The sequence below is a fragment of the Parasteatoda tepidariorum genome, chromosome 4 (genome assembly GCF_043381705.1).
Source record: "Parasteatoda tepidariorum isolate YZ-2023 chromosome 4, CAS_Ptep_4.0, whole genome shotgun sequence".
NCBI lineage: Eukaryota > Metazoa > Arthropoda > Arachnida > Araneae > Theridiidae > Parasteatoda > Parasteatoda tepidariorum.
The window spans coordinates 38,457,705-38,471,091 of record NC_092207.1 but is presented as its reverse complement, the minus strand read 5'-3'; the positions used below and the strand labels follow the sequence as shown (position 1 = coordinate 38,471,091).

General features: G+C 28.9%; 1 protein-coding gene across 1 annotated transcript; it reads right to left on the bottom strand.

Moving 5' to 3' along the window:
* Nucleotides 1-10,227: 10,227 nt before the first annotated feature.
* On the bottom strand, nt 10,228-11,454 carry LOC110283558 (glutamate receptor ionotropic, delta-1-like). The gene has a single exon (XM_021148880.2). The coding sequence runs from the start codon at nt 11,452-11,454 to the stop codon at nt 10,228-10,230; it is 1,227 nt and encodes a 408-aa protein (XP_021004539.2).
* Nucleotides 11,455-13,387: the final 1,933 nt, after the last annotated feature.

The window sequence follows — 13,387 nt, the reverse complement described above, 5'->3', positions numbered from 1 at the left end:
TCAAATATTGAGAGAAATATGCCTTTGCGGAGGGCTTTTTTGATGGAACTTACTCACATTTGCGTTACATGGAGAGGAAAACCACGAAAACCTGCCACTGTTAAATCGACGGTTAGGGGGCTCTAAACCATGCTCCGACTACCACTAAGGATAATTATCGTCAGCACTGTGGTCGGTAGGAGCCGAATTCGTATCGACCAGTCATTGCTGGGATTCGAATCCGGGGCACCTCATTGAGAGGCGAGCGCTGTGTCTCTGAGCCACTGCGGCTCAAACCTGCGTTAAAACATAACAATAAACCATTTTAAGATCTTACAGATGAATATTTTTTAGTTCGGAAGTACTAAACAATCATTATTGTCCTTATGCCTTTTTTTTTTTTTGGAGGGAGTAATTTTAAAATTGCATAGTTACTGATATAAATATATTTAAGTTACAACGACTTTTCTTGATAGTGTTAGTCCATAGACAAGGGCAATAGAAAAATAATCAGAAAATTGCCTCATAAAATGCAAGATAATTTTTTTAATGATGTTATTTTTCTTCACTTGATCTCTTTAATTTCTTCACTTCCTCCTCTTCCTAATAAAAATGTTAAGACTTCTTTTAAAAGCTCAATTTCGTGGAAAAAAACGTTCGTTCGTATTCTATGGCTATACACAGAAGAGTTTCGCTATAAATCTAATTAAGATGAGAACGGCTACAGCTCTGGAGAGCTTCTCCAGCACTCGAAAAAAAAAATAGTTTTTTGAGTTGTTTTTAGTTGAACACGCTCTTATAGATAGGAAATCTGTAAATAATATTTACTTAAGACCTCCGCAGAGCTAGTCATAAAACAGCAGCTGTTGAGAACTACGAGCCGCAGTCCATCAACGGTGCTAAAATAAACAAACGCTTGTCCAAAAATTCTGAAGACCATCGTCTCGGGAGACCACCCGCAAACCAAAACTCAAGAACAGATTGTTCATAGCAAAAACATCGTAAAATACATCCACACGCAACACCGCCGCGATTTATTGAAGATTGTTTTTAGCCGGAAAAGAGTTGTTGGCTAAATATTGGATTTCCGTCTTGTCCACGTGTAGACAAGCAGCTTCATGAGCTACCTTTAAAAATGTACCTAGTAAATGAATTCTTAAAGGACAATAATAAGTTTAATCATGTTGAATGCATATGCTACTTACTATTTAAAAACTGCAAGAAATAAACGAGAAATGATAAATGGATTTGTTTTTCTATACCTCTCGGAACTTCAGTACTTATTATTTGACATTCACTACTTAATATTATAAAACTATTATATGCAAACGAGAAATAATAAATGCATTTGAGTTTCTATAAATAGGAACTTCACTACTTAATTTTTAACATTCACTACTTATTACTTAAAGACTATAATAAATAAGTGAAAAACATTGAATGCATTTGTTTTTCTACCTCTCAGAATTACAGTACTCATTATTTGACATTCACTGCTATAAAATCATTATTTGTAAACGAGAAATAACTAATACATTTGAGTTTCTATAACTCGAAACTTCACTATTTATTTTTTAACATTCATTACTTATTAAAGACTATATGATAAATAAACGAAAAGCATTGAATGCATTTGTTTTTCGACCTCTCGGAATTTCAGTACTTATTATTTGACAATCACTACTTATTATTATAAAACTATTATTTGTAAACGAGAAATAATAAATGCATATGAGTTTCTATACCTCGGAACTTCACTACTTACTATTCTATTTAAAAACTACACAAAACAAACGAGAAATGGTAAAGGCATTTATTTTTCTATACCTCTCGGAACTTCAGTACTTATTATTTGACATTCACTGCTTAATATTATAAAACTATTATATGTAAACGAGAAATAATAAATGCATTTGAGTTTCTATAACTCGGAACTTCACTACTTATTTAACATTCATTACTTATTATTTAAAGACTATATAATAAATAAACGAAAAGCATTGAATGCATTTATTTTTCTATACCTCTCGGAACTTCAGTACTTATTATTTGACATTCACCACTTATTATTATAAAATTATTATTTGTAAGCGAGAAATAATAATTGCATTTGAGTTTCTATAACTCGGAACTTCATTACTTGTTTTTTAACATTCACTACTTATTACTTGAAGACTAAAATAAATAAAAGAGAAATATTAAATGCATTTGTTTTTCTACCTTTTGGAACTTTAGTATTACTAATTATTTAAAATTAAATAATAAGTAGTGAATGTTAAATAATGAGTACTAAAGTTCCAAAGGGTAGAAAAACAAATGCATTTAATATTTTTGGTGTTTTTATTACATAATCTTTAAATAATAAGTAGTGAAAAACTATATAATAAATACACGAGAAATAATAAATGCACTTGTTTCTCTACCTATCGGAGCTTGCTGATAATGAATTTCTGCAAAATTCAGCTCAGTGACTATTGACAAACGGCAAAGCTAAAAACTTGCCCAATATCTCTTCTCTACTAAAAATGGAAAAAAGGTGTTGGCCTATTTATTTATTCATTCATCTATTTATTTATAATACATTTTAAAGGACGTACAATCAAGTGAATATTGAACTTGTCATTTTTTTCTAGCAAAGCATAAACGCCTTTCATTTCTCATTTGACAAAAATACACAGCCCTTAAAAGTTGAGGTTCAATACGTAAAAAGGAAAAAGAAAAAAAAAAAAAAAAGGGAAAAAAAAACGAAACAATCTGATTAAATTTTGGTTTTATTATCGGATTTCCACGAATTAGAACTCGAAATGAGTGTTTTAGTTTTAGTTTAGTTAATAGTATTGCACATTGAAAAAAAATTTGTACGGAGGAAAAAAAGTTTCAAAATTTACCGTACTGTATGATAATAACAATAACATTTCAGGAAGAAAAAAAAACATTCCAGAATTTCTTTTCTCTTAAAAACTTCTTTTCCCAGCTTATACACTCCGACTATAGAGGAGAACTTATTCCAACAACTTATCTACCAAGATAGTCCTAAGCATTATCTATTGTATTCAGGTCAGGAGATCTGGCTGGCTAGTTTTTTTGTGAAGTTTTTTACATTCTAGAAAATAGATTTTCTAAACGGAATTTAACATCATTCAAATTTTAATCTCACAAATTATAACTGCATCACTGTTCTTGATTACACTAAAACAAGTTTTATTTGTTTTATGACCGCTTAATGCAGAATTTATTGTCATTTCATCACTAAATACATATTATCATTAAATGAAGTTTTGACCAATTAAAATGACCTTACTTCAAATGGAATTCTGTATTTAATAACATTAAAAATTCTATAGTTTCCTAACTGCTCCAGAAAGAATTTGTCGCCAAGTAAAATTAATCTTCGATTATAATATCGGCTCAAATGCTCCTTTGCTTGACCAAAATGCAAATTCCTATCGCATCCTAACCAATAAGAACAAAAAGTAATCGCCATGTTATTACCAATAGAAATTTATCATATTATTACAAAAAAAGGTATTTATCGCCAATTAAACTTATCACGTTTCAATTTTTTCTCGACAAGGAAATTTTTTGTTTTATCATTACCATGGAATAATATCCCAATTAGTACTCCCACTTCTTCCAAACCAGCACTTGTATACACTTCCCAACTAGCTAGAAAGCTTGAATTTTAACTAGCGCACTGTGCTGTAAGACAATACAAGCTCCAATGATACCGAAGAATTTATCGTTATATTATCATTTCAAGGAATTTATTGTTAATCAAAATTCCAACAACTATACAACTAGCTAGAGTAGTTACATTCTAACAGGGGCACAGTTCATGCTTTGACTGTTTTCTGACAGCTACAATCAGATTTTAGAAAAAAAATCGAAAAATAAAAATTACTGTCAATTTAAAATTCGACAATTTTCCGATCAGCTGAGTTCTCATATTTCATCTGAAGCTTTGAGAATAATATGAACACAAATCGCATTTATATCTTAAGATGTAGAAGTTAAACTTATAGCCAATTGCAATTTCAACCTTTTTCCAAAATAAAAAAAAATACAAACAAAAGAGAAAACAATGAAAAAGTATTGATAAAGTGCTGCATTCTTCAAATGAATTTAAAATGAAAAAATAATTTGATTCTTGCTAGATCAAAAACGAAGAACAAACTCACCACTTTTGTAATAAACTTCTATTACCACAAACAACCCCCTCCTATCTTTTCAAAATGTTTTTGGTTCGACGAAAATTCTCTCCCTTTTATTTCACTTAAAAAACATAGTTCTTAAACTTGTTAATTTATTTTATTCTTTTTTTATCATGAGTCAGCTATCATAATAGTAAAATTTCAATCTAAAGCAAGAGAATCTCTCAATTTTATACTACCCTTAAATTAGTGGTATTTAAAGTGCACTTTCTGTGGTAATAATTCATGCTCAAAAAGTAAATATTAAGTCCAAACATTGATGTTCATAAAAATAAACTATCGCTGAAAGCTTTTCGCTTGTTTTGTTACGATACCGTTCTTTAAACAGAATGTTTGCCAAAGCGAACAAAATAAAAACAAAACAATTTACTGTTATTGACTGCCGGCAACTTCTTCAAAGGAATTTAAACAGCTTGCATTTGTTTGTCCTACCGGAACTTCCTTGAAAGCTTAGAGCTTGAAAACTTAAGGATTCGAAAGATCTGTGGCACAGTGACACAATTGTTGGTTTACATCTGTCTTGAAACTTAGAAATTTTTTAATATGTTTAAAAGAACACCGCGCCAATTAGTTATCACTCTTCTAAATCATGCCAGTTCAAAATTTTCTGCCAGCACTACGCTTAGAAATAAAAATATTTTAAGACATTGACATTAAAATAAATAAATATATAAAAATAAAGGGAAGAAGCTTGTGTGCATGTGTGCTTTGTGAAACGCACAAGCACGTGCTTGTGTGTATCTCTAATCATTTTGAAATTTGGACAATTGGTGCAAGAGGTGATTTTTGACTCCAATCCCAAAAATCGCTCGAAAATTTCTCTTGATTTTTTCGGATAGGAGAAACGCTAGAAAAAATGAGTTTTTCTCGTTGGTTTAGAAGTTGACTCTGTTTTTTTCTTTCTTCGAAATGTTTAAAATATAATTTTAGTGATGTTTACCAGCTTACAACTCTACTTAATCAAAAAAGAATTCTGATTAAATGGAGTTCTTGATTGTTATATTACGATTTGAAAATCATGAGTTGTCCGCGAGCAATAGCATCATGCCATAAGACATTGAATACTCCTAATATTTATATTTTGAAGACATGAAATTCCAGTTATTTGCATGCGTTATCTCAGGTAACTTCAATGATTGAAGCTGTTGGCATCATGTGAGGGATACGTCACTGAATTAGTATTCCTATAAATTTATTTAAAACCACGTGTTTACTTTGTTAATTTTTATACTTTTAAAACGTGTTTCGAAAAACTAAATAATTTAAAATTAACGGGAATTGAAATAAAAAAGCAAAATTAATGATTAAAAGGTGTTAATTTGTTTAAGGAAACTGTTAAAATCGTCATACCAAATGATTCTTAATTAATTTTGATAAGAGGTACTATAGGTATTATAGTAATTGGTACAGTTTTATTAAATAGCAAATACACTAATATCGGTACCTAGATACTTATTATATGTATTTTAGAACGAAGATTTTTACAACCCCAAAATGGATCATTTCCGGAGAAAATTGCTTGATTGTTATATGATTTGACAGTCAAGAGTTTGCTGCAAGCAAGAATATCATGTCATATGATATAGAATACTCTTAAATACTCTTAATCTTTATTTATGACGAAACGAACGAAACTTCTAAAAATGTGTTTTGTTTAATCTAATAATGTAAAGTCATCGGAAAAGGGAACACATATCAATACATTTAAATTTGAATTGTTTTAGCTTTATTATTTTTGTAGATATTCGTCTTTCAGTTTTTTGCATGATTTCGTAGTGTCGAATAATACCGATTAGCTGATTATTTACTTTTTTCCCGTCGTACGAAGAACGGGTATTCAGATATATAAAGAATCTATCATATAAGAATATATCACAAATAAAAAGAAAACTTCTAAGAAAAATATAATATTTTTGATGAAATAAAAATTTACATATACCTCCTGTCTTAAATCAGGCACATGAATCGATGCTAACTGATTTATGAAACCTAACTGATTATGAATCATAAGCTTTCTTTTTTCTTCTTCTTTTTTGAAGCAAATTATTAGGATGATAATTCATTTTTAAAGCTCTAAACGTTTAATTTTTTCCTTTTTGTCCTATTTCAATTTGTAGGTATGTTTTCTTAACTTCATATCCTGTAGCGCAAATCTTTACTGCCTACCATTCTATTGTGTTAGTTATCTCAAAAATAAAGTTTTAAAAATCTGGGCTGTTTAATATTTTTTTAAAAATACTAGATATTTCTTAACTTAATTTCTTGACGTTGTTTATTAACTTTATATCCTATTTATGTGCTATCCTATTTTTGCGAGTTTCTTCTTTTTTTTCTTCCCAAGTCTAGATCCTGCTGCACAAAGCTAAAATGGTTATTTTCTCTTTATATAATGTTCATTTTCACATATAACACTTGACTTCTGAAATGATAATTATTAAGAATTTTGTTCGAAATGTTTTTATTATTTTACACTTTGCATCTTTCTTACGGTATTTCTTAGCTTTTTTTTTCGCTTTTTTATGCTTTTCAATGCATGGATGTTTCTTTTTGCTTAATTTTATCTTTTTTAAGTTATTTCCTACCCTTTTTATAATGTTTAATGCAAAATATTACTTTTTTTATTAGCTTTCTTTTCCTTGTTTCTTAAATTCCTTAGCTCTTAGGTTAGGTTTCTTAGATTCCGTTGCTCAAAGTCAGTTTGATACTCTTCTCTTAGCTGAAAGTGGTGGTTGATTACAGTACACTCCTTGGTTAGATTACCCTGTAAAGAGGGGTACTATCACTAGAAAGATTGTTAATGATTAAATAAGTAAAGAAACAAACAAACAAAATACGCTAAAAGAATATAATTCCAAAAAATCTCCATTCGCTTTAAATCCATTTTTTATGAAAATTCAAGCGTAAATTATTCAATGTGAAAAAGCTATTTCCAATCATTTTCTTTCGCATCAATATTTTTATGTACTAAAAACTTCATCTTTAAATTTTTAAAATCATAATACATTAAAATCATAATATATTCTTCATAAAGTGGATTGATCGTAAAGACACGGTTCCCAGTAGAACATCGAAGTCAATCATCAGTGGCTGCTGTCAGTAAGCGGGTGGGTGATCACTTTGATTAGCCTGCGTAAGGACTGAGGGAGCGCGGTAGCGATTCTCGTTAAACTGTTCTACCGTAAAGTACTTCATCCGTTGGTCGTAAGCCTACCAAATCAGGGGAGTCACCTCCTCTGACGATGATTCAAATTGGGATAGCATGTTTTCGGATCATCCTCAAAGATGATTCCCAGACCGTCGCAGAAATTGTGCAGCTCTAATGAGACTTAAAATAAAGTACTTAATAACTAAGTACCTATCATATACCTATCATGAAAAAAATTTCCTGAGTCAAATTTGTCGAAAAAATTTCATGCTAAAAATATCAGATTTTGAATTTAGTGAATAACTTATAGCTCTGAAGTTGAGAGCATCCTGCTTACTATGCAAGACAACTTTTTATTAATATAAATTCTCTCCAGTTTTAACAAGTAAAGGTGCTTTCTATCCATGATTATTGGATGTATAAAAGATTAAACAATTGAGTAAAGAATTGATTAATTTTATTAATGGTTGAACAATTATTTTATTCTTTAAAATTAACTATTAAAGAATTAATTTATGTTTCAAATTCGGTTCATACTTGAATTCAATTTTCTTCACATCTTAGTGGTTACAAGAAGAAGAAAAAAAGCTATCTGTTAGTGTTTGAACATTTAAGAGCCTTATTTATTTCCGTTTTTATATTGAAAAATCGGAAGCGCTGTCTCTGTTTTGGATATTCAACTTTTCGTTATTTTTTGTTTTGTAGCGCAGAAACTAATAGATTTAGAAATTTGTAAATGGGAAAATGTGTAGAAAATTGAACAGGGAGTAAGAGGTAATAAAAAAAAGTCCGCATTTGATAATTAGTTCAAAAATTATTATCTGTTTAACATGTAGTAAAAAGGCCATCTGGTTAACCCAGCTGATATGCGATTACAGAGTTGAAATTAGACATTTTCATTTACGAGTTTCGTGTTTGACTCTCATGAAATCTTACGTGTCTAATTTGTTCAAAAGTTGTTGGAATTTTAAATGTTTTTTTTTCACAGCATTTTTTTTTCTTTTTCTTTTTTTCTCTTCTTCTTCTTTTTTTTTTTTTTTTTTTTTTTTTTTTTTTTTTTTTTTTTTTTTTTTTNCCTAAATATTGAATATTTAGCCATTCTCAAAAAAAAAAAATTTCTCTCCAGATATGTATTTTATAAACTTGTCAAAAATAAGCAGAAAAATAAGTAAATATATTGAAAAAATAAGAGAGCGAGAGATTAGATGTTGCTAAACCTAAATCTTAAATTGAAATCATTAGAAATGTAAAAGGTTCAAGAGATTTATTAAGGTTATCATTACATATTACTAACATACAAGTAAATTATCATACATACATACAAGTGAAATTACTTCTCGTTTATTACTTAATATTGTGTCACAATTGTTTTTATTCCTAATTTCAAATATTTTTTTCAATTTCAAATGCAGGTATCAATATTTTTCGAATATAGATATCCGTTCATTTGTTACGATTAACAAATTCACAAAATGTGCTAACATAAAGTTATAGTAATTATATATTTTAGAAACAAAATTATCTTTTTTTATCAATTTTTATGAGGAAAAAAACATTGATAAATGAGGAACAACTACGGGAGTTGAATAGCACAGCTAACGGGAAGCAGAATATGCTGGTTTTAAAAAAAATTATAAAAATTACATAAAAAAATTACAAAAATACAAATAAAATCTCATAAGAAAATTTCAAAAATAAAGAAATATTGTTACTACAGTCATGTTACTTTTATTTGTGGAACTTGATGTCACCAGTTGTTTGTTTGCACTTTCCAAATAATTAAGAATATAATATTGCACAGAAAATAAAGATAAATTTCATATATTTTGAGCATTTTTTTTTTTTTTAGGAAAATTTATTCTGCAATTTGTTATTAGAGATATAGTGATTAAAAGAGTATCTTAAAAAAAATAAACAAATAGATAAAATATATAACTTAACTGAAATTCGCTATCAAACCGTGCTGCCACCTGTGAGAATATTTCAAAACTATTTATATCCATAATTTAGAGAACTGAAAATATTTAAACAATATAAATATATCGCATTAAAATATAATGGAAATAGAAAAGACATTTTAACATAATTATAATAAAAAAATTTAAAGAAGGAGTGGCGTTTTAAACTAAACTCAATTTTACATATATAAGTAAATAAAAAGGGAAACTTTGAAAAAAAATCTCCCTTAGCTTAGAATCTTTTGATTTTAAACTTAGTTTTCACTTCTTTTCATTTGTACATTTATCATTTCAAAGAAATAGATATTATTAACAACAAGAAATACAAAGATATTATTGAAAGAAAAGGAACAGTATTATGAAATAATACGTATTATTTTTGATATTGTCCAAAGTAATTATATGTGAAAAATTTTAATGTTTTGTTTCAATATTTAGTTTTCCTAAAAAAATTATAATATAATTTCCAAAATATTATTTTTGGATTATATTAGAACAACTGAGGGATTTTTAAAAAATTCCTTTTCATACATTTTAGTAAATAAAAATGAATTTGGCATTTTTTGAACAATTGGATAGTAAAAAATTTAAAATTTAAGGAAAAATAAAACAAATATTGAACCAATTAATCAGCTTTCATTTCATCTTTCATTTTCATTTTCTTTTTTTTTGGAAAAATATTTCGAGAATTTAAACTCGTGATCCTTTCTAGTAAAGTTTTTGAAAAAAAAAAGTAAAATTAAATAAATAAACATAAAGTCACTAAATGAAATATAGTTATATAGTTAAGGTGGAAATTTTCAGGAGTGAAAAAAAAAGAATAAAGAACAGTAAAAATCTTTAAGTAAAAGAGACTTGAAGCTGCATTTAGCAGGTTTTAATACTTCTGTAGAATATCGAAAATTTAAAAAAAAAAATTCGCTCCTTTAATAACTTAGTTTATTTTCCTTATCTTCGAAAAGAAAATTTCAACTATTAACACTATTAAAGATATTATATAACCCCAACACAATAGAAGAAAAGCCCCATACAAATCTTCAAGGTGAAGAGGTTTGATTTTTTCTTCAGAAGGTTTAACAAATTTTAACAATCTCTCATTGGATTTCCATGATTCTTCTCTAAATATTTTACCAAAAATCCCAGCTTCAACCAATCTTAATATGATTTCATCTAGTTTAGCTTTGCAGCAAAATTTCTTGTTGATGGTAACTACCAAAGATGATACTATCAAGTTATCACCTGAAATGAATACGTCCTCCATCAAGCCGAAATTCTTCTTTAACGTGAGTTTTATCATAATCAATGCATTTCCTTCTTGAATGCTTTGCACATAAGAATCCTTAATGCCATCCAGATTTCGAACAAACCACTCATTTCTTATCATTATATCCCCTAGTGTTCTCATGTATTTTTGTTCGGCATTTGTAAACATTCTATTGTAGAGAGTCCCGCTTCTAAAATAGCATTTCACATTGCCATTGGCAACAGCCTTAGACAACGTTTCGAAATCTTTGACTGCTTCTTGCTGAATGGGTACCGTTAAAAAAGACAAGAGTACTGCGCAATAAGAGGTTGAAATTACAAAAACAAAAGACCACCAAGATAACAAAAGGAGTCTGTCTTTCAGTGCTTGACTTTGCATTTTGAGCGATTGTCCTATAACATTACCAAATAGTCTGAAGCAAAAATATTGGTATGATCTCCTATGCGATAGAATCAACTTTAATATTATTGGAAACAAAAAGATAAGAAGTAAACAGCTTAGCCATGTTCCAAAAGTAAATGGGTGAATAAAAACATACGTTTTGGGTAAAGTACCTGGCTTCTTAATGGCAAAAGTAGTGCTAGTTATTGCGTATGGCGTGCTAAAGTCCACATAGGGCATTCTGTCAGTTGATGGTGATATAAGAGACATGGCGATATCTGCCACGCCATCATGGACGAGTCCGATCATTCCAGTCCAGCTGCCATCCTCCCGTTGTCTACCCCATTCACCGTCATCAGGAGTAATAATTGTGGCTTTTACCTTCATAGCTTCCAAAATTGCGTTCAAAGATCTACCTTCAAATCCTGAAACAACATACTCACCGGATTTAGATCGGGTTAAGTTTAACCCTTCTACATTCACAACAGCAACAGTAAGAGCACTAGGAAATGCCATGTTTAAGCTAAGTAGCTCATTCCATATAAGCAGCAGCAACAGAATAAAAGGCATGATAGTAACAGTGCAACGTTTAAAATAATATTTCTTGGAGGCTTAATAATAGTGTTACGCCGATATCTTTTACGTAAATAACCGCAGTTATTAAAAATAATACAGCTCTGTAATTTTGCTACAATTTTTTCCTCCGAGGTATAAATGAACTGGGAAATCATACAATTGATTGCACCGATACCATCTCACATTCACAATTACTGTTGTAAGTCAACTTGAAATTTTTCATGCTCATCTTAGTTACTATGTTATTTTTTTGCTACTTCATGCTTAAGGGTACATTTTCATCATCAGCTATAAACGAACTAGAAAATAGACATGTGTCATAGTCAACAGCAATTGTTAAGTAGTTGGAAATTATCCGTTTTCGGATTAATATAATATTTTTATACTTGTAACATCAGATACAATATAATTGATCTAAGAAATAAAATGCTCAGATTTTGCCGATGCTTCTAGTAAATGAGTTATCATTTCTAAGATAGTTATTAAGTATCGGCATTTGCAATATGTAGACTCTTTTAACATTTACAACACTAAAACAAAACTAAAATACATGTGGGTTTCGTTAATTCGGCTCATATTAACAAGAGAAATTGTGATTTAGTTAGAGATTGTTCTTATTCCTATAATTATGACTATTTTACATTTGATACAGCAACTATAACAAAACTAGATATGATGTGACTGGTTTGCGTAGAAGTTTCTTAGAATCTATACCAGTGTTACTCTGACGGTTTTCTCATTTAGAAATATAATTTATAAATAAACATCATTTGGTGGATATCCTTAAGCACACACATTTCCAGAACAATAATTATGACCAAAACCTCTAATACATTTGCATTATTCATTTCATAATTTGCATTTACATAACTATACCATTAATGCTTTATGTTCTGATTTTGATGTATGAATCTGAACAGTAACGTGTTTTACATATCTTTAAAAATTAGGTTGGATATTCACGTCTTACTAACTCATTATTTTTGATACTATTTATAAATTAAGAAACTTTTATTTAAAAATACTATTTAGAATAGAAACGCTTGGATTATCAGAAATGTAAATTGGATAAGGAAACAGAGGAAAGAAAATTGCTTTCTGGAAAATAAGCGTTGCATTTTTAATCAAACAAGCTCAATTCTAACTTCTGAAATTGGAATAATGAAATGCATGGTTTTTGAAAATTCTTTTTCTGTGAATCTAACTGTAATGCATATCAGGAATATTTCTTAATTGTGCTTCAGTTTCTCATTAAAAATTTCATTTTTGACAGGTATTTTTATCTTAAAAATATTTTTGTTAGGATTCAGTTATTTTCAAATATTGTGAAATTATAAGTTGTGCACAGTTTCAAAAATATTGATTATTTCTACAAAGAAATGTAAGGTTTTATAAGAATATCCTTTAAATAAATTGCGAAATTTGCATATAAGAGTTGAATTTTTCGTTTTAGCTTTATATCAATTTTATAAATTTATGTTTTAACGCACAAAAAAACTTATAGTTAGTAAAAAATTAAAATTTAAACTATCCAATTTTTGATATGTTTAAAAATATCTCTGAAAACATAAATTTTTTGGCATTTTCCACGGTTTTTTATTGTTTATTATTTCGTAAATGTTTATGCAGAAGTATGTACAGTGCGCAAAAGAAGAAAAAACGGACCACCCTGAATAGCTTTTGATCTAATGAATGGAGCTTCACGTTCTAGGACTCAATCTTAATGAAGGGTTTACCTCAAATATGCTAATTAATTAGAGCAGACGATATTTTAAGTTACGAAATCAGACACAAAAACGTACTTTCTTTGAATAAACATATCTTATTTGCGACCTATTCGGATATCTTACCTCCAAAATATAGAGGGTAGCCG

Excerpts from the sequence above, each read along its gene's own strand:
- LOC110283558 (XM_021148880.2), bottom strand. The coding sequence starts at position 11,454 with ATGGCATTTCCTAGTGCTCTTACTGTTGCTGTTGTGAATGTAGAAGGG.